Source organism: Sciurus vulgaris, assembly GCF_902686455.1.
Source record: "Sciurus vulgaris genome assembly, chromosome: 10".
In the NCBI taxonomy this organism is placed as follows: Eukaryota; Metazoa; Chordata; class Mammalia; order Rodentia; family Sciuridae; genus Sciurus; species Sciurus vulgaris.
The window spans coordinates 117,527,819-117,549,616 of NC_136470.1; the positions used below are offsets into that span (position 1 = coordinate 117,527,819).

The window sequence follows — 21,798 nt, forward strand, 5'->3', positions numbered from 1 at the left end:
AAAGGTATTTAAGGAATTGGCTACCATGATTATGGAGGCTGATGAGTATCAGCAAATCCATAAGGGCAGGTGGGCTGGCGGGACACCCTGGCAGGACTTCTGCTTTAAACACCTTGTAGCACAAGGCCTTCCCAAACAAATCTATTTTTTGCTCTTATGGCCTTCAGCTGATTGATTAAGGTCCACCCACATTACCAGGATAATCTCCTCTACTTAAAGTCAGCTGTTTGCAGATGTCAGTCACAGGTACAAAACCCTTTTGCAGCAATATCTACACTAGTGTTTAAGCAAACAATGAACCCCATAGCAAAGCCAAGGTGACACACAGCATTTAACCATTCCAGGAAGTATTCCTCCCTTTTTGTGCATGAGGAAGTTGAAGCTCAGAGAGGCTGAGTTGACAGCTTAAGGCTGGAGGAGAAGCTGGGAGTGCAACTAAGCCACATTCTGAGGATGGGCCTACAGGTAGCCAGTTCATAGGGTGTTTGCATAAGACACATAGAGTGCCTGGCTCTACTATGCCTATGACAGAGACAACATTCAATAAGGCAGAGGCTGTTTCCCTTTCTGTTAGCACTGAGAAGGATGACAGAGTGGCTGTTGGAATTGGCAACAGAGTTAAGGAGGAAAGCACCAAGCCTCCTCTCTGCCATTAGAGACAAGTTCTAGAATACAGGATAGAAAGCCCTTTCTCCTACCAGGGGGTCCCAAGGAGGGATAAGAGGAGAGCAGAGGGCTGGGGTTGTGGCTCAGTGGTAGAGCACTTGCCAAGCACAGAGGCACAGAGTTTGATCCTTGGCACCACATAAAAATAAATAAATAAAGGTTTTGTGTCCATTTGCAACTAAAAACATATTTTAAAAAAAGAGGAGAGCAGAGAGGTGGCCTCTGCTGGGCTGTGGGCCCTGGTACTGTTCAGCCAGGCCCAGAGTCACTAATCAGGTGTAGGGTCACTAATCAGGTGTAGGACCCAAGCATGTAGGGTCTAGAAGAAGTCCTTCTTCCTGAGGCTGCAGTTGGCTGCCCAGGGATTCCCAGAAGTCTCCTCAGAGTCAGGCTGGCTGGTGGTAGGGCTGAAGTCCTGCCCAGCTTCCTTAGCTGTGGGCTCCCATCTGCTTGGACCTGTCACCTAGACTAGGGAAATCTCCACGGAGACCTGAGAACTCAATGCAGCCTCAGCCTCATTCCTCACTTCCTCAGCTTCCCAGGGTGGAGAAGGTAGAGGTCAGCAAGTCAGTCAGGTTCCCTACTTGTTGGCTATGTGACTTTGGGCAAGTTACTTAACCATTCTGAGCTTCTGTATGGGCTTAGCATTGCAATGGCTTGTACAGTTGCATCAAAGGGGACTTGAGTTGTACACAAGCACAGCTCCAGGCAAGACACTTACAAAGAGCTGCTGTTGCTGCTGCTGCTGTACCTGTTAAAGCATTATTGTCCACCTTGGCCTTCATATTGATCCTGCTTACCCAGTGCCACTTCTCTGAATTGCTCACTCTCTCCCCCTTCCCCCTCTTTGTTTCAGCTCCCCCTAGTATGGGCCAAAGGAGTAGGTCTTTACATGTCTACAAGACCAGAGCAGAATGAAGGCCCCTGTATGGGGTGATAATCACATTGATGGTGAAATGTGTTGGGACTCTGACTGCACGCCTGTCTCTGCTAAACACCCCTCCTTCTCCCCTGGCTCTCTTGGCTTTGGCCTCCCTGGTCTCCTCTATGTTCCTCCTCCATACAGGTCTTCTCCCCTAGCCTTCACTGGGGCCCTCTTGGCCAGGCTGCTCTGTCCTAGATGACATCTCCTTGACACCAGGTCCCAACTCCAGCATAAAATAAAAAATAAAATGGGCTGGGGATGTGACTCAGTGATTAAGTGCCCCTGATGCCCTTGCTGCCCCTGGGTTCAATCCCTGGTACCCCCAAAAAAATAAAATGGAAAAAGTAAAGCCCAAACTACCCTAATTGGGGCTGGGTACATAGCTCAGTGGTAGAGCTGCCCAGGATGCCTAGCATGTCCAAAGCCCTGAGTTCAAGCTCCAGTATCACAATTTAAAAAAAAAAATCAACCAGGCAGGTGCTGTGGTGCACACCTATAATTCCTGAAAATTGGGAGGCTGAGGCAGGAGGATAGCAAGTTCCAGGTCAAACTCAGCAACTTAGTGAAACCCTAAGCAACTTAGCAAGACTCTGTCTTAAAATAAAAAGGGCTGGGGATATGTAGCTCAGTGGTAAAGCATTCCTGATTTAATCTCCAGTGTCAAAAAATAAATAAAGTAAAATAAAACTACACTAATCCTTCCCTTAGCTCCCCACCCCAGGCCTTCTTCCAGAAGTTGTGTAACTAGAAAGCAGTTCACCTGGGTCCCACCACAGCCCAAACATCTTGCTGTGTGAGCTTGAATGAGCCTTCTCCCCTTGTGTGGCCTTGGTCTTTTGGCTCTAAATGGCTTAGGGCTACAAGGCTAGGCAGGTGTTGTTGCTTGGACACCACATGTCTTCAGGGTCCCTCAGATCCCCTGAAGGAAGGACTATAAAGAACTGAAGAGAGAATGTCCTGCCTGGGTCAGATGAGAAATCTCCTGATTGTTAACTGTGAGCAAGTAATTCACATCCTCCCACCTTTAACCCTACTTGGGCACTGCTGTCACCTCCTTTCGGTCACCATCATGATTATCTACTTGGACTTCATCAGTCACAATGAGATCTTTTCTGACATTTACAAGGTTGGGAATCACAGACAGGCTATGGCTGGATATGGAGGGGAAGAAGGTCAGTAGGACAGAGGGTAACGCTGATGATGCATTCATTGATGGCAATGCCTCTATGAAAGGCCCCCAGGGTGAAGGTACTGAAGCTCAGTTATTACCGGGGTTGATATTGTCATGAACCATTACTTGCAGGAAACCAGCTCCACAAAAGAAGCTACAAAAAGAACATCCTGGCTGAGGGTATAGCTCAGAGCTAGAGTGCAAGCTTAGCCTAAAAAAAAAAAAAAAAAGAGGAACATTGAAGATACATCATAGATTGCATGAAATCATTGAGCACAGTAGTGCATGCCTGTAACCCCAGGGAATTAGGACGCTGAGACAGGAGGATTGCAAATTCAAGGCCAGCCTTGGCAACTTATCAAGACCCTGTTTCAAAATAAAAATATACTAAGAGTTGGGGATGTATCTCAGTGGTGGAGTGTTGAGCACCCCTGGGTTCAATCCCCAGTATCACACACTAACACATACAAACAAAATCATATAAAATCAATAAAAAGCAACATTGAAAGGCAGACTAGAAAGAGTAAAACTGTTCAGGACAGGTGCTGTAGAACAAACCAAACATGTACTTGCTAATTTAAAAAATCACTAGTTGTTTACTGTTGACAATAGGAATCCAGATGACATGGTTGCTCTGCTGGATTGCTATGATGATGGTGTGACCCCCATATATGATTTTTCCTTCAGGATGATTTAGAAATGGGAAAATGTTCACAAAGTTGGAAATTTCTTTGGATCTGTCATCTGTCATTATACCTGGCTACAGCTGCCTGTCATCCACATAACATCAGGACAAATGGGATTAGTGCTCTTCATTTATTTTGACCATGATATTTTTTGGAGTGGAGGCACTAATTTTAAGAAAAAAGTAGGTTGGGCCAGACACAGTGAAGCACGATTATAATCCCAGAAACTCCAAGGTTGAGACAGGAGGATCACAAGTTCAAGGTTAGCCTGTCTTTTTTTGGGGGGAGGGGGGGTGCTGGGGATCGAACCCAGGGCCTTGTGCTTACAAGGCAAGCACTCTACCAACTGAGCTATCTCCCCAGCCCCCAGCCTATCTTAAAAATAAAAAAGGGTTGAGGAGGGAGCCTAATAGTAGAGCACCCCTGGGTCAGGTCCCCAGTACCCTCAAAAAAGAAAAGAAAAAAACTGGTTGGGAGTATAACTCAGTGATACAGTTCTGGCTTAACATGAGTGGCACCACAAAAAATAAATAATTAGGGGCTGGGGAGATAGCTCAGTTGGTAGAGTGCTTGCCTTCCAAGCACAAGGCCCTGGGTTCAATCCCCAGCACCACAAAATAAGTAAATAAATAAATAAATAACAATAATAATAAGTAAAAGAAGGGAAGAAAATGCCATGTAGAAATTTAAACTAACATAAAATACAAACAAAACAAACAAGAACAATGTGGACCAAACAACATATTGGGCCACAATTTGTGGATGCTGGGCTAGGTTCAGGAGTCCTCTGGGGCTCCCTGGGCATTTCCTGCTCTCCAGGCCGGGGTACTGTTCACTGTGAACTTTATTCCAGACCCACCTCCCCTTTAAGCAATCACAGATCCACCCTTGCCCATAGCTGGCTTCACAAATGTAGGCTGAGGCCTAGGTTGCCCCTTCCAGGATGTCACAGGTTGGCCAGAGCCTGAAGGGTTCCAAAGTCAGGACCAGGACAAGGCATGTGCTGGGGGCTTCAGAACTTTCTGTCCTGGCTTATCCCAAAATTCCATCTCACATGATGGTTCCTGGGTCCTGTTACTATAAACCCTGGAGCTCATCCCTCCAATCCTCCAGGGCAGAGCTGAGCTGTTTCCAGACCCTCTGGTCACTCTGCGAGGCTGCCTCTGTGCAAAAGTCACCAAGATCCCAAGCAGCACCGTTATCAGCAGCACAGGCTAGAGGGATTTTGTTTTATGCGGGTGGGGAGTTGGCTGGGGGTGGTGGTGGTGCTGGGGATCAAATTCAGGGCCTCATACATGCTAGGTAAGAGTTATACTCTCAACCCCTGTTGCAGGTTTTGTCTGTTTTCAAAGTTGCCCCATGTCTACCTGGTGCCTTTGAGGGGAAGCCTGGGAGAATTCTTGCCTGGCTGACAGATGGGGAAACCAAGGCCCAGACAAAAACAAAAAGCTCATCCAGGATGAGTTATTTGATCTTCTCAGAGGGGCACTGCTAAAAATAGCTTCTGGGTCCCAGAGTAGGCAGGGGGAATTCTGGTGCAAGGGTTGACATTTTCCTTCTTCCTTGACCTGTGGGTGGGTGTTATGTGCAGCAGCCCTTGACGGTGTGACGCAGGCTGGGTGAGAGGGAGGAAAGGTCCCTGCGTCATGCCCAGGATGAGTGCTGACCTTGCCTGAAATTTAGTGGTTTGGCTCTCCTGCCCAGGGCCAAGGCAGAAGATAAGATGAGTTTATACCGCAGCTGGAGGAGGGAAGAAGGGGGAGAAAAAGAGGTGGGAAGGAAAAGGACCAGCAAAGGGAGAGGGGAAGAAGGCAGAGGGAAAGAAGCAATCCAGGAAAGGAATTGCAATTGACTCAGCATAGGGTCAGACTCATCTCCAAGACAGGAGAGGCAACACCAACTTCTGGTACAAAATCTGAGGCTTAGGGGATGGGGCAATTTGTTCAAGAACTCAGAGTCAGAATGTGGCAGATCTAGGATCAGAACCCATTAGCAACTTGACTTTTAAGGCCTCAAACCTTGACCCAATAAGGCAGAACATCCCAACACGTGGCTCCAAGATATTCACCCCCACAGCAATAGAAGGATGGTCTGATTAAAATGCAGATTCCTAGGTCAGAATCCAAGGAGAATGGCCCAGGAATCTGCATTTGTGCAGTACCCTGGTGGTGGTTCTTTGGATCCTGACACTGGGAAGTCCTGTGACTCATGGAGGGCCTCTCTGATTTGACCCCCTATCCCATTTCCTGATTTAACTCTTGTAACCCAGCTATTCAAGCTGACTCACATCCCCTATTCTCATGGACCTGGGCCTTTCCCACTCCAGGCTTCACCCAGCAGTCTCCCAGTTCTGTGTGGATCCACACTTTCAGCCAGCACCTACTTCTCCTCTGAACGACTTCCTGGTGGCTGGGATGCCCCTCCTTCTTGTTAGAGTACTAGCTTCCCCCCTCTGGAATTGTTTACAACATTCTATTTCACTTTCCTTGTGAGTCTGCCTGTTTCCCACCCTTTCTTTCTATTAAACAGGAAACTCCCAGAGGGCTGGAGTCTGTTGGTTTAAACAATAAGCCTGTGCAATCTATGACTTCACCTAGCCCTCCTGCCAGCCACAAGTGGCAGGGCTGGGAGAGCGTTACAAATGAAGAAACCTAGCCCGAAAGAGGCTGTGGCCTGCCAAGGCCACAGTCACATAAGATTCAGAGCTGATTTTGGAAACCATGTGTTGCTCCAGTGTTCAGTTCTTTTAACTTCTGCTTTGCCCTGATCACCAAACAGTCCTGAAAGGTAGTCAGAACAGGGAATCTATTGTCCACATAAGGGAAGCAAGGCTTAGAGAAAAGTGAAGAACCCAGCACTAGCTGTGCTGGATTTGAGTCCAAAGGCTGATCTTTTCTCTCTCCCTCTCTCTAGTTGATGGGTTCTGCCTAGGACTCCCTTAGCAGAATGGGGCAGAGCAGGGTCTTGGTTTCCTAGATCAGAGCCCTCATTGTTAATTCATCCCAGTGCCACTCTGGACCGAGGTGCTTCTCTGCAGATGGAAACTCATCTTGCCAGCCTTGTGGGCTGGCTGGGGTTTAGAGGGAGGGAATTGGGAAGTACCTGGACACACCTTGGTCGTCATCACCCTGAACTTTGTCCTTGTTATTAATGCTCAGCTGTGGGAGGAACAATCTGAATGGTCCTTTCCTGAAGGGGAGGAAGACACCTCTGAGCTTGGCACAGGCCTAGTCCAAGCTGGGTAGGGTGTGTGAAGCAAGGAGGTCAAGCTGGCGTTCCTGAGAGGTGTGGTCATGGGAAGTCTCCTTTTGAGGCATGGTCCAGCTCTGAACTCTGGGATGGAATCCTAAATCATCCAACTGGTGTCCAGGATAGCCAGCAAGGACTTTGGACAACAATCAATAGAAAATAAAAATAATAACTAATATGTGTTAACCCCTAACTACATGTCATACCCTGTGCAGCTCTCCCCCCCATACACACACCTGGGTGCTCCAATTGAGGGTTCAATCCAGCCATGTTCCTCTGTTCCCGCTCTGTATCCTCTCATCTTTGATCAGAAAGTGACATTCTGCTTCTGTTTCTTACTTTTCAAATTGCTCCAGGCGCTTGAACAACCCCACTAGGACCAGTCCATCCTTGGACATTCCAGAAGTACTTCCTCCGGGAAGCCCTCTCTCACTGTCACTAAAGCAAGCCCCCAGTGGGGGTGGGTCCAGCTTAAGACCCTGTCTCACAACCCCTTCCGTGTTTTGGGTTTTTTTTTTTTTTTTGTACTAGTGATTGAACCTCAGAGGCACTCTACCACTGAGTTACATCCCCAGTTCTCTTGTTTATATTTTGTTTGTTTTTGTTTAATTTTGAGACAGGGTCTCTCTAAGTTGCTGAGACTGGTCTCGAACTTGCGATCCTCCGGCCTTGGCCTCCAGAGTCGCTGGAATTACAGGCATGAGCCACCATACCCTGCTAAGAAATCCATTTTTACTAGGCAGGGCCCCCATTTGGACCTAGTGCCACTTCGCCTCCGCCTTTGCCCTTCCATGCCCACAATAGAAACTTAGGATTCTGAAGCACAACGCAATCAGAGGAGGTAGCTCCCGCCGGCGCGGAGCCCCAGCGACTGGGCTTCCCCAGCCCACCTCATCGACTCCCAGGGTGCGATGCAGCGCGCCTGCGCGGAGGAAGGCCGCGCCCAGGGCGCATGCGCAGCAGTCAGTTTCGCTGTATATTAGGGCGACAGCGGTCGCGGCCTGTGGCTGCTCGCGGACAAGGACAACGGTTCGTTTGGACTTCTCCGCTTGAGTGCCTGCCGCCGCCGCCGCCGCCGCCGCCGCCGCAGCCGAGTGTTCCGCGCAGGTGAGGGCCCGCGCTCTGATTCGGCGCCGGCCGCAGGAGCCGCCGCGCGTCCTGCCAGCCCGGGCCCCACTCTCCCGGCCACTGGAACCCCCACCCCCATCGTCTCAGTCACCCGCCGCTCAGGGTCAGCGCTCATCCCCAGATCGTTTGCCTGTTCAGCCGCCTCGGCGTTCCCTTTCGGATCCCTCGCGACGTTCCGCCTTTGGCGGCTTTCGAATTCCCTTCTAATACCCTTCCCGTTATTCTCCAGTCTTCCCTCGACCCCGGGTAACCTCTGACCTCACTCCCCAGGACCACCTCCTTACACCAGACCGAAGTCCCACGATTTTATCGGCCCTGTTTTTGTCCGGGCAGCCCCAACGCGCTTCCTTTCATTCTCCAGTCCTTCTTTGTGCCCCCGTTCTTCTCAGTTCTCCCAGCTCAGGCGGCAAGAGCTCGAGAAAGTCTTACCTCAGGGTCCCAGGCCTTGGCTGGCTCTTTCCTTGGTTTGGGGACACGGGAATCAGGAGAAAGGATCGCTGAGTCCTTCCTGTCCGGATGGATGACAGTGGCTTCTTCCCTAGCTTCACTTCACCTGGGTGTGAGCTAAGATGTCTTATCTACACTGTGCATCTCCTTCAAGGAGCTCTGGCCTCCCAAACCTGTTTCTGACTTGTCCCTTTACCTTTCTACTCCCTTGGTTATTAATCGTCCTTTTTTTTATCTATTTGCCCAAGTTGCTTTGCAGGTTCTTTTCTGTAGAGCTGGAAAATGAAGACATTGGTGAACTGTGTAGACGTGGTCACCACTTCCTTGTTGAGTCCTATATCAATGTTGTATTAGATATTTTTGAGTGAAATGTGATAGTTTCCCAGGGTACCCTTGGTGTAAACTGCAGGTGACACCTGAACCCAGTATTGCCTGCTTATTTTTTTTTTTATTGCCTGCTTATTAACAAGTGTTGATGTCATTCATCCATCTTTCTACAGGAGCCAGTATACTTCCCAGACATGGAGACTGTTGTTCGCCGCTGCCCGTTCTTATCTCGAGTCCCTCAGGCCTTTCTGCAGAAAGCAGGCAAATCTCTGTTGTTTTATGCTCAAAACTGCCCCAAGATGATGGAAGTTGGGTCCAAGCCAGCCCCTCGGGCCCTATCCACTTCAGCAGTACACTGCCAACAAATCAAAGAAACCCCTCCAGCCAGTGAGAGTAAGTGTCATTGGCATTGAAGGACCAGGTGCGCATGTTTGCTCTCATTGCTAGACTAGAAACAGTCTTAGTCCTTAGTGATGGTGAGGGCTGTACTAAGGGAGGGCTTTCTCTGTGTGGGGCTCAGCTCTGTGTATGGATTATCTCATGTAATTGTTGCCCTATCCCCACAGTTAGGCACTTTTAGTGTTCCTGGCTTTAAAGGTGAAATGGTAACCAGTGTTCCATATTATAGGTTTCTGGATATCAGTGTCTGTGAGATTTTAGTGTTTCCCTGGTGCCTCATGTGAATATTCAGTTGGAATATTCTACATCAACCTTTCAATAATTTTTTTTTTGGCTTTGGCTTTTATAGTAGTGATTTTTTTCCTCTAAGGTTTTTTTTTTTTTTTTTTTTAATTGTGGCAAAATGCACTTTACATAAAGTATATCATTTTAACAACTTTTAAGTGTATAGTTTAGTGGTGCTCAATATATTCATATTGTTGTGCAATCACCACCACCATCCATCTCTAGAACTTTCTTCATCTTGCCAAACTAAAACTCTGTACCTGTTAAACATTAACTCCCATTCCTTTACACCAACCCCTGGCAACCACCATTCTACTTTCTATCAATTTTATTGCTCTAGGTACCATGTGTAAGTGGAAGCATACAGTCTCTTTTAGTGATTTTTTTTAATATGTGGATCTATTTTGTAAATGATTTGTTTTTAATAGAGACCAGAGTTGAATTTGGTCTTGGTTCAGTTCTGCCAGGATAGGAGGAAGCTTTTCAAATAACACTTAATCCTAGAGAACATTTCACCTTACAGGTTCTCTTAGGTGTGTTCTCTAGGTGTGGACCTATAAGAAAGGAGTGTTTTTCTCTTTAAGTAGGAAGGATTTAATCCATTGTAGGATTTGTTTTCAGGCTTGTCTTTTTACCATAAAGTTTGCAATGGTGATGTTTTGAAACCTAAGGTTCTTTGTTTTCCGTTCCCTAGACTTTCTGTAATGAACATGTAATGCTTTTATAATGAATGAAATTAACTTCAAAATAACTGAATTTTCTTTATAGAAAAATTTAATGAGAACTGTACTGAGACACCTTATCTAAAATGTAGGAAACCTTAGCCAGTGATTCTCACATGAGTATTCCAAAATGATAAAGACTTTTCTAGAAGGAAGGTGAATGTATATTCTCAAGAGGAGAGGAAAGTCATTGTAACTAGAAGCGCAATTATCAGTGAGTTGTGTTAAGTCAGCAGCCTCCTTTGATGGATTTAGGTGAAAAAGTAGGTGAGGTATGTGAATGATTTGCCTGTGGTTTTTTCTTTGCATATTAATAGCTTAAATTTTGTTTGATAGCAATCTATAGAAACCTAAGTCTTAGTCTTAATTTCTTTTGTTTAGAAGAACACCAATAGTTAAGCAACAGCAAGCTTCTTTATCAAGAATCTATTTAGAAAATATTAGTAGAGAAAAAAATTATATGAATATATAATTTTTATAAGGTAAATACTCTATACCTTAGAGTATGTTCCTGTCCTGAAATACGCTTAGTGGATTATTGGTACTGATCTAACTGAAGAACACTGGCTTGTTTAAAACTAGAAAATGGTACTTTTTTGGATCTGTAGTTCAAGAGATAACTGGATTGTGTCAGTGAACCCTTCAAGAAGCATTGTTTTCAGTGTGGAAGATGGGAAAACAGAGCTATTAGCAGAACCTAATAAAAATAAGCTGGATTTTGGAGTGGACTTAAGTATAAAGTTTATCTTTGAGGCAATAAAGAAAAAACAATCAGTGGTTTTCTTGTGTACTGTACAGGCAGATTCAGTGCCTTACTTTTTCCATTTCCTCTCTCAGAAGACAAAACTGCCAACAAATCCAAGGTCCAGCAGGCTCCTGACAGATCCCAGCAGACTCCAAATGGCACACAGCTTCCGTCTGGACACCCCTCGCCTGCCATGAGCCAAGGCACTGCAAGCAAATGCCCTTTTCTGGCAGCACAGATGAGCCAGACAGGCAGCAGTGTCTTCTGCAAAGCCAGTCTGGAGCTTCAGGAAGATGTGCAGGAAATGCATGCTGTGAGGAAAGGTAACAGAGGAGATGTGAACCAGGAGTAAGAGTAAAGAAGTCCTTTTGGCTCCTGAGACCCTCAGATTTGTGTGTGAGCTATTTTTAGGGTGACATTTGTGTAAGCACGTTCCCCTTTTAGAGGAAGATCCTTGAGATAGAGGACTGTGTTGCAAAATGTGGGACTTTCTAGTGAGTGTGTGGGATGTGACCAACTTTAGCAATAACTGCTTGATTTCTGAAAATAACCTGCAGTCTTTAACTGCTGTTAACTGTCCTTTGTCCCTTTAGTCTTTCCCTCTGTAGTCATTTGATAGTCATTAGGTATAAAACAATAGTGTTACTGTAGTAAATGCTGGTCCTAGGACTCCTGATCTCTATGTCCTACAGATGGTCATTGAGTGACAACCTTAATTCCAGCTAAGCATCCACAACCCCCTAAAAGCCTCACTGGCAGAAATTGTGCATATGGCCAAAATTATTTTCTGTGAAAAATATTGAGATTAGAGTGGATAGTGGAATGGGTGGAGTGGGAAAGTCTTGCCAATCAACAAGAAAACTTTGGACTATAATGTTTATTAAAGCAGGCTAGTAGCTCTGAAAACAAAATAGAACCAAAAGTCATCCATTACAATACATAAACTAGAAGAAGATATGTTCCTTACTCTCAGTTACAACTATTAACAGCTGACTTTGGTGTGATCAGCTTTTTTGTGAACTAGCCTATAGCCACCTTTTTTTTGGCTTGGACAGGGGGAGTTGGGGATTGAACCCAGGGACAATTTACCATTGAACTACATTCCCAGCCTTTTTTTCATTTGGAAACTGTTCTTGAATTTGCAATCTACCTGCCTCATCCTCCTGAGTCACTGGAATTACAGGTGTGTGCCACCACACCTAACAGTAAGCCCCCCACCCCCCCTTTTTTTTAAGTTGTTGATGGACCTTTATTGTATTTATTTATATGTGGTTCTGAGAATGGAACCCAGGGCTTCACACATGCTAGGCTAGTGCTGTGCCACTGGAGCCACAACCCCAGCCTACTAAGCCATTTTGATGGTATGTTTGGAAAGTGTTGTGGGCTTGAAACCAAATGTTGATCACATATACCTCTTATTACTTTTGTTATAGAGGTTGCCCAAACCTCAGTGAACCCCAATGTGATCAGTGTGAAGACCGATGGAGAGGATCCAAATGAATTGCTTAAGAACTTCCAGGATATTATGCGAAAGCAAAGGCCAGAAAGAGTGTCTCACCTTCTTCAAGATAACTTGCCAAAATGTAAGTCTCATTATCATTTGCCGGATGCAGGAAAGAGTTTACAACTTAAATGTACATCCTATTAGAATAAAATTGCATGATGAGTTAAGGATTTAAAGCCATGCCCCTTGCTTGAATGAGTAGATATTCAGTCTTGGTGACTACTAAGTGCTATTGGTAGCCTGCCTTCTCTCTTTTTTAATACTCACCACCTACATACTGGGGGCTGAGCCAAACACTTGATATATATACAGTCTCATTTACTCCTCACAAAATGAGGACATAAAGTAACTTTCCCAGAACCTCCCTGCTATAAAATGGCTATGCTGGGATTTGAACTCAGGACTTACCTTTCCCCAAACCCAGGTGTGCTTCTTAATCATCAGACTCTATTGTCTTTTGTTTTTTAGCTGTTTCTACTTTTCAATATGATCGTTTCTTTGAGAAGAAAATTGACGAGAAAAAAAGTGACCACACTTACCGAGTTTTTAAAACTGTAAACCGGAGGGCACACATCTTCCCCATGGCAGACGACTATTCGGATTCCCTCATTACCAAAAAGCAGGTGTCAGTCTGGTGCAGTAATGACTACCTAGGGATGAGTCGCCACCCACGGGTGTGTGGGGCAGTTGTGTAAGTAGCCCTCAGCTTTCAAATGCCACTGGCAGCATTTGGCAAGATGTTGAAAATTTATATAGCTTGGATCTTTTATAAGGGGAATGTTCAGCAACTGAAAGTGTGCCATAGCAAATATTATTCTTAGCATTCAAAAATACCTACACATTACTTTTAGAGAAACTTATTTTGTAGGTAGTGGTAGAGCTTCATAGCATCTTAGGGTTTGAACTTACTGGCTCATTAACTATGCACATTAGTTCACTTCCTACCATTCCACAAGTGAATGTGCCTTTAACACCAGACAGCATTGCTTTTACATCCTTGATTATGGCTGCAGGTGGAGAAATGCAAATCTAGCAGTGTTAGAGGAAAAGCTACTTCACAAAGAAATGTTAAGAAGGACGGTAGAGTCCATCATTTATGTCCTTCAAAAGGATTGCCAAGGCTAGGGATGGTTGAGAGAGTTGCGAGCCAAATTCTTCAAGAGGCCTGCTGAAGGGCTGGAGATATAGTTCTGTGGTAGAGTGTTTGCCTGGCATGTGGCAGGCCCTGGGTTCAATCCCTAGTACAGCCAAAAAAACAAACAACAAAAAAAGGAGGTTTGCTAAAGAACATCTCTCCTACCCAAAGTTCAGCAATAAATGTATATCTTGATATAATGTGACTGGTTTGTAGTCCCTCTAGAATTTGCTTTTTTTTTTTTTAAACATGTATTATTGGAAGGAACAGTGTTTTTCAGAGGAAGAAGACCTTAATCTATATTAACTCAGCTAATACTAAGTGTTTAGTGACTGGTACATGAACACTGTTCTTGATGATCCCTAGAAGTATCCATCATTCCAGTGAGATACCATCCCCCAGTTGAACCTTCTAACCCCAGGTTTCACAGTGAGAGGTAGTTTCTCGATCAACACAGGTTTCAGTCTCCTGTTGTAGCTCGGTGGTAGTGTACTTGCCTAGAACATGTGAAGCATTGGGTTCAATCCTCAGTGCCACATAAAAATAAATTACAAAAAAGAGCCATAAGCTTCAGTTTTTTCTTTTAAACAGGGAGACTTTGAAACAACATGGTGCTGGGGCAGGTGGTACTAGGAATATTTCTGGAACTAGTAAATTCCATGTGGACCTGGAACGGGAGCTGGCTGACCTCCATGGGAAAGATGCAGCACTCTTGTTTTCCTCATGCTTTGTGGCCAATGACTCAACCCTCTTCACTCTGGCTAAGATGATGCCAGGTAAGGAAGTGGGTATCCTTGAGTTTTTTGTGTTTCTTAATAATACAAAGCATATTGGCTATGAAGGCCTACCAAAAGCTCTGAACTGAAAGTAATCGTCTTCTCTCTGAGCATTTCTTCTTTGATCAAACATGAAGTGCTAAGTGCATGTTACAGTTTCTAGAGGAACTTCATACCAACAAAAATTCAAACATGGAAGGTCGTGTCCTTAAGTTTACCATCTCAGATGTGCTTTGTATTCTAAGAAGTTCCTCTTAATTTTTAGCTATTTGTTGATTGAGTTTGGAGTGAGGCACACAGATTTAAAGACATTAATTGCTCTCCACGGGGTTATTCTATACCTCTGGACTTTCTCAAAGAAGCACTATCCAAGCATGATGACATACACCTGTAATCCCAGCTACTTAAGAGGGACCATGGCAGGAGGATCATAAATTTGAGGCCAACCTCAGAAATTTATTGGGACCCTGTCTCCAAATAAAAGATAAAGAGGACTGGGGATATAGCTCAGTGGTAGAGCACTTCTGGATTCAAACCACAGTACCCCACCCACACACATACACAAAGAGAGAAACGTTAGTATTATGTCAGGAAAAAAACTGAAAGTCTGTGGTTCTTTGATGCAGATGGCAATGAATAGCATTTTTTTCATGTTAGGTTGTGAGATTTACTCTGATTCTGGGAACCATGCCTCCATGATCCAAGGGATTCGGAACAGCCGGGTGCCAAAGTATATCTTCCGCCACAATGACGTCAGCCATCTCAGAGAACTGCTGCAAAGATCTGACCCCTCAATCCCCAAGATTGTTGCATTTGAAACTGTCCATTCAATGGATGGTAAGTTTAAATGGAGGCTAATCCGAAATCTAAGATGAAAAACTGAGGCTGAACTCTTTAAAAGTTCAGTGTTCGGGGGCTGGGGGTATAGTGGTAGAGTGTGTGCTTAGCATGCACAGTGTCCTAGATGTGATCTCCAACACCAAGAGAAGGCACCTTTTGGATTGCATTTATTTTCCTTTCATTCTCTTTTGAGATTCCAGAATTAGTGGACATTGTGCAGATTTGGGTGACTATGTATTTTCTACTCTGGCTTTTAGCAGGCTCTAAGCTCCCAAGGTAAACTACAATTACAGGGAAGTTCATTTTCTTTCCTAACTTAAAAATGGTATCTGAGATCTGGGGTTATAGCTCAGTGGTAGAGTGCTTACCTAGCTTGTGTGAGGCGCTAGCCTCATAAAAATAAAATGGAAGTGTTGTGTCTATCTGCAACTAAAAAAAAGAAAAGAAAAAACGGTATCTGAGAATGTAAGTTACTTTGTTCTGACTCTAACCAAAACAGAAATTTCTGAAATGGCAAGCTTTTTAGAGTGGTCTCTGATCTTTCCTTAGGGGCAGTGTGCCCACTGGAAGAGCTGTGTGATGTAGCCCACGAATTTGGAGCAATCACCTTTGTGGACGAGGTCCATGCAGTGGGGCTCTATGGGGCTCAAGGTGGAGGAATTGGTGATCGGGATGGAGTCATGCCAAAAATGGACATCATTTCTGGAACACTTGGTATGTGTACTTTGCATGTTCTGTCATTTGCACTAAAATTACATTATCTTAACAACACTAAGGACTAGCTTTTCTAACTGGGATCAGGTGAGAAGGTGGTGGGATAGCATGTAAAACTTGGACCATTTTTTCTTTGGGGAATATTTTTTTGTCTCGTGAGTGGTAACCCACCATAGCAGAATCACTTGGGCCATGGAGGCTTCCAGATTCACAGCCCAGTATGATATACATATCACTTATTGCCATCTGAACTCTTTCCAAACTGTTTGGGCTCTGACTACTTGCTATAAGAGCCTTTACTCTCTGTGCCTTAGATAATTGTTCCCCTAAATTAAAAAGAAGAAGGAATTCCAGTACTTTTTGGCTAGAGCAGTTGTTAGGCCCAGGTGTTGCGAGGTACTGAGCTCTGTACTTACCACAGGGCAATTCAGCACCCCCTGGCTTTTTTCTGCTGCTCATGCAGAGGAGGCATCTTATGGTGTTGGGAGCCAGACTCTGCAGTGCTATATCCCAGCTGTATAACTCACAGGTTGTATGACCTTGGGTTGGTAGTTAGCCTCTTGACACCCTAGTTTTCTCATCAATACAATGAAAATAACAACAGGATCTGTACCAGAATTCTTGTGGAGAAGATAAGTGAGTTACATACAAATAATTAACTGCAGACATTGCTTTTGCTTGTAAGAACCCTAAAGAGACGAAAATGTAGATTGTGTACATTTGAAGATGTTGTAAAACCTTCAGAAATTGGCAGGGCCGTTGGAAACATGTATAAGTCATCCAAAGTGCCAGGTTAAGACCTCCACTCACATAAAGGATGGGCAGGCAAAAAAGAGTATCCTTCAGCCCTGTTAAAGGGTCGGAGAGCTCCCTGCAGGCCCAGAGTCAGGGGCTTTCAAGGTGGAGCCCTTTCTGGAGAAAGGTGTTTGTTCACCTGGCTCAATTCCAACCACTCTTAACGCATTCTCAGGTCATGGTGTGTTTGAAGGTTTGATCATTGAGAGATGGCAAGAGCTGGAGGGAGAAATTTTCCACTCTATGAGTTTAAACCCACCCAGCCCTCCTGTGGTTCAGCAAAAAATGTTAATTACAGAACATTGTGTTAAGATGTTTGAGAATTCTTCTGGAGTCCTAATCCTGAAACTTGAGATGCATGTTATGCAAAGAACTTGAGAATTGAAAAACAAGTCTGGCCCTCAGTCAGACCTAACAGGTTCTGAGATTTTGTGTTTATCTGGCAAATTCTAATTGTCCAGGGTTTTGTTTACTTAGTGGGAAGCAGAAGGGGTCAGATCATAACAGTTAATGCCTTAGCTGGGTAATGATGTTGCAGCCTCCAGGGTAATGCTTACAGGGTGTTGTGAGCACTGCAACTCAAATCCCATTCCAGAGGTAATGGAGTGCAGAAGAGGAGAAATGGGGCTTTGCTGGCCTGCAGAGTAGGAGGCCTGGGTGGGAGAAGCAGGTGAGAATAAAAGGGTGAGAGGAGAGGCAGCTGTCTGATCCCCAGGCATACTGGGACTAGTCACAAGGCTCCCAGCCTGCTCTGGAGACCTGCTTTCTGAGCTTGGCCATATGCCTTTGGGCAAGATCCTTACATAATCTTTCTCAGTTGTTCCCTCATAAACCTGGGTGAATATCCCTTTACTTCTGTCTGTGTCCTCTCAAAGAATGAAGATAGGGAGAAAAGTAAATGCGTTGAGATTCTGCAACACCTTGCTGTGTACATTTTGAAGCTGATGCTGATATAATGAGGCTGTCTTTTCCCAGGCAAAGCCTTTGGCTGTGTTGGTGGTTACATCGCCAGCACCAGTTCTCTGATCGACACCGTACGGTCCTATGCAGCTGGCTTCATCTTCACCACCTCCCTGCCACCTATGCTACTGGCTGGAGCCCTGGAGTCTGTGCGGATCCTGAAGAGTGCCGAGGGTCGGGCACTTCGCCGCCAACACCAGCGCAATGTCAAGCTCATGAGGCAGATGCTCATGGATGCTGGCCTTCCAGTTGTCCACTGCCCCAGTCACATCATCCCTGTGCGGGTAATGGCCTATGAATGGAATCCTTGGGGATGGCACCTCCTCACATGATACGTGGGTGTTCTGGTTCCACCTTCCTGAAGTTGGGCTTGAGTAGGGTGACTTCCGGGGCCAGGGCCTGCAATCAGAGACCATATCTTTAGTTGCCTTCACAATGAGAATGAAGCTTTTCAACCCTGCAGGCTGGAGTAGAGCTTCCCTCTCCAGAGCACTGAACTTAACAGGGTAAACACAGCTCGAATCTGGAAAGCTCCAGAAGCCTGAGCTTGGCCAGCTTTGAAGAGCGGCATTCTATTTAGTAAATTTCAAAATAGGTCTCACCCTTGCCACTGCAAACGGAGCCCTGTTGGTGTCAGTTGAATTAATATGGGGAATATAGGGGACTGGGGTTATGGCTCCATGGTAGAGCACTTGCCTAGTTTCAGTTCTCAGCACTGCATGTAAATAAATGAATAAAGGCCCATCAACATCTAAAAAATATTTTAAAAAAATATATATATATACACACATTTGGAATATATCTTGCATAACAAAAGCAGGGTTATATATTCTGGGAATAAAGACTAGCTGGTTTGAAAAGCACTGACTTCCCTTTGTGAGGCCTGGGAGGGGAACATTGTGAAATTTACTTCTAATATGCTTTGGTTCTCTTGTTCTCCCTGAAGCAGCTTCTTTAAATTGCAGGCAGGGTGGGACATGCTTGTAATCCCAGTACTTCAGGAGGCTGAGGCAGGAGGCCTGCCTGGGCTACTTAGCAAAACCCTAACTCATAAAGGGCTGGAGATGTGACTCAGTGACTCTGGGTTCAATCCCCAGTACTGAAGATAGATAGATAGATAGATAGATAGATACATACATACATACATACATACATACATACATGCATAGATACATAGATAGAAAGAAGAAAGGTGTTTGGGTAGCTGTCCTTCTCTCCCAAGCTTACACATACCACCACGGTCTGACCTTAACCTAAGCCTCCCAGACACTGTTTGTGATCATCTCTGCTAAGAGGTAACCAGTCCTATTCTGACCATACTTTCTGCTCTCTTGGATCTTAGGTTGCCGATGCTGCTAAAAACACAGAAGTCTGTGATGAACTGATGAGCAGACATAACATCTATGTCCAAGCCATCAATTACCCAACAGTGCCACGGGGGGAAGAGCTCCTGCGGATTGCTCCCACCCCTCACCACACACCACAGATGATGAACTACTTCCTTGGTGAGTACCTGCAGAGCTGCGGAAGCCTCCCTGGAACCTTGTATGAAACTGTCTTTGCAGTGTTTATCATTGAAGCGACATTTCCAAGGCAGGCAGATTTGATTCTTCTTATTATTTCATGTAATTAAGAATGCCCTCAGATGGTACAAAACTCTAAAAGATATTTAATTATTTGACTCAACTTTAAGAGTGTACAGAGTCCTTCTGGAAACTCTGAGGGAGCCTGCTAGTCCACCCTGTGTTCTTAGGGCTGCCTGCTTAAGGGTACATTAATGACTGTCACTGGGGAGAAGTCTCTGAAGGCATGAGTCTGTCCTGGCCTTCAGAGGCCAGCTCATATGCTCTCCACTTGGTGATGTTTTGTGGTCCTTGAATCAACCCTACACTTCACCCACTCTGGTAAAAGAAATTTTCTAAACATTTTATACACCTCAGTACTGCTGCCTCCAGCCCCTGTGTCCGAACCAAAGGCAGAGACTTTGCCTCAAAAGGGTATTGCTCCTGACTCATTGCCTCAAAGTGATATTGCTCCTGAGCCTTCCCAAGATGGGAGGCTTTATGACAGACTTTGTTCTGTTAGAAATGCTGTTTTTACAGCATATGTAAAACATGGTCTATAATTGCAGCTTCTTGGGAGGCCGAGGTTGGGAGGTTGAGGCAGGAGAATCACAAGTTAGAGTACAGCCTGGGCAACTTTAGTGAGATCCTATCTCAAAATAAAATTTTAAGGGGCTGGGGATATAGCTCAGTTGGTAGAGTGCCTGCCTTGCAAGCACAAGCCCTGGGTTCAATCCCCAGCACCGCCAAAAAAAAAAGAAAAAGAAAAAAAAAAGTTTTTTTTAAAAGACTGGGAATTTAGCTTAGTGGTAGAGTGCTTGCCTAGTGAGTATGAAGCCCTGGGTTCAATCCCCAGTACTGGAGAAAAGATGAAAAACTTGGCTTTTTTGCCTTTGTGTGTGTGTGTGTGTGTGTGTGAGGGTTTGTAACTAGTGCCTTGTGCATGCAAAGCACACACTTTACCACTGAACTACTTTCCCAACTCAAAATGCTCAAGTATGGTGGGTAGAGCAATGTCGTACCTGAAGGCTTGGGAAATAAGATCCAACTCTGGGTGTTGGTGTTTTTTTTTGTGTGTGTGTGGGTTTTTTTTTTTTTTTTTTTTTTCGCTCTTTTTTAAAAGTGTTCCAATAGCCTCTTTGGAATACAATTCACATGCTATAAAATTCACCCTATTAAAGTATACAGTTCATTTACATTGTTGTGCAACCATCACTCCGTTTCCAGAACATTTTCACCACCTCAGAGAGAAACCCCATATCCATTAGCAATCAATCACTTCCCTTTGCCAGGCCCTGTCCACCACTGGTTTACTTTCTGTCTGTCTGGATTTGTCTATTCTAGACATTTCATGTAAATGGAACCATGTGATATGTGGTACTTGATGGCTGGCCTCTTCACAGCACAATGTTTTTAAGATTCATTGATGTTGTAGCATTGATCAACACTCCATTTCTTTCTTTCTTTTCTTTTCCTTTTTTTCCCTCCAGTACTGGAGATTCAACCCAGGGCCTTACACGTACTAGACAAGTGCTCTTCCACTGAGCTACATCCCCAGCCCTTTATTTTTTAATTTTTATTTTATATTAAGACAGGGTCTTACTAAATTGCCCAGACTGACCTAGAATTTCCAGACCTCCTGCCTCAGCCTCCTGAGTTGTTAACATTACACCATGCATGCGTATACCACCATGCCTGGTTCCAATTCCATATTTTGTTTTTCCATCAGTTGATAGGCATTTGGGTTTCCACCATTAGACTATTTTGGGTTTTTTTGTTTTTACACAGTACTGGGGATTGAACCCAGGGCCTTGTGCTTGCAAGGCAAGCACTCTACCAACTGAGCTATATATCCCTAGCCCCCATTTGACTATTTTGAATAATGTTGCTGTGAACATTCATGTACAAGTTTTTGTGTAGACATATATTTTCATTTCACTTCAGCAGATACTCCCTATAATATTTAAAATTATTTCTTCTCACAGAGAATCTGCTGGCCACATGGAAGCGAGTGGGGCTGGAACTGAAACCACATTCTTCAGCAGAGTGCAACTTCTGCAGGAGGCCACTGCATTTTGAAGTGATGAGTGAAAGAGAGAAAGCCTATTTCTCAGGCATGAGCAAGTTGGTGTCTGCTCAGGCCTGAGTATGACCTCAGTTATTACATTTAACCTGGCCATTATATCCAGATAGTCTTCAGAATTGTCTTTATATGTGCATTAAATTATATTAAATCTTAATCTATAGTTAAAACATAGTCCTGAAAATAAATTCTTGTTTAAGTGGTAGGTGTTTCTGCTATTGGCTACTAAATCAAAGAATAATTTTGAATTCAGTTTGTGTTATAGGGATATATAAACCATAATGGCTGCAGACCCTGCTGGAGTGGTAGAAACTCCCCCTCTGTTTGGACGTAGTCACCTCTTTAACATCCTCTGCACCCACGAGGGACCCAGTAGCACCCAACAACCAAACAGTTCTGAAAGCAGTGACACCAACGTGTTACTGATTTCACTTTAAACTGCTGCCCTCTCATCCAGACTAGGCTGTCTGTGCATCCCAGCCGTCCTGCTACAGCTCTTTCCCTCCAATTTCCCTCTCAACCTGTGTGGACCTCATACTTACCACTAAAAGTCGAGCCACCAGGAGGGACATGCTTGCCTGTGCCCACCAATCCTCTAGCTTGTTGGCTTCCTGACCCGTAGTCAGGTCTCCTCTGGCAAAACTGGAGGGGTGTGTGCCTCACCTTGACCCTCTGCACT

General features: G+C 44.8%; 2 protein-coding genes across 3 annotated transcripts in view; one reads left to right on the forward strand and one right to left on the reverse strand.

Annotated features, from left to right (window-relative positions):
- POC1A (POC1 centriolar protein A) overlaps positions 1–8,755 on the reverse strand; it is a 96,672-nt gene extending 87,917 nt beyond the window's left edge. For both annotated transcript variants that reach the window (XM_079101319.1, XM_079101318.1), the window contains exon 1: positions 8,255–8,755. The gene's annotated coding sequence lies outside the window, so the exon portion shown is untranslated. The remainder of the gene's footprint in view (positions 1–8,254) is intronic.
- Positions 7,654–21,324, forward strand: ALAS1 (5'-aminolevulinate synthase 1). Its single transcript, XM_079101294.1, has 11 exons — positions 7,654–7,804; positions 8,773–8,992; positions 10,843–11,073; positions 12,184–12,333; positions 12,723–12,945; positions 13,981–14,165; positions 14,823–15,002; positions 15,555–15,719; positions 17,490–17,758; positions 18,817–18,979; positions 21,022–21,324. Exons 2-11 carry the CDS (start codon positions 8,794–8,796, stop codon positions 21,180–21,182), a joined length of 1,926 nt encoding a protein of 641 aa, XP_078957420.1. The 5' UTR covers positions 7,654–7,804; positions 8,773–8,793; the 3' UTR covers positions 21,183–21,324.
- Positions 21,325–21,798: the final 474 nt, after the last annotated feature.

Excerpts from the sequence above, each read along its gene's own strand:
- ALAS1 (XM_079101294.1), top strand. The coding sequence starts at position 8,794 with ATGGAGACTGTTGTTCGCCGCTGCCCGTTCTTATCTCGAGTCCCTCAG. Across the intron at positions 11,074-12,183 it reads AATGCATGCTGTGAGGAAAG|AGGTTGCCCAAACCTCAGTG; the intron begins GTAACAGAGGAG and ends CTTTTGTTATAG. Across the intron at positions 18,980-21,021 it reads GATGATGAACTACTTCCTTG|AGAATCTGCTGGCCACATGG; the intron begins GTGAGTACCTGC and ends TTCTTCTCACAG.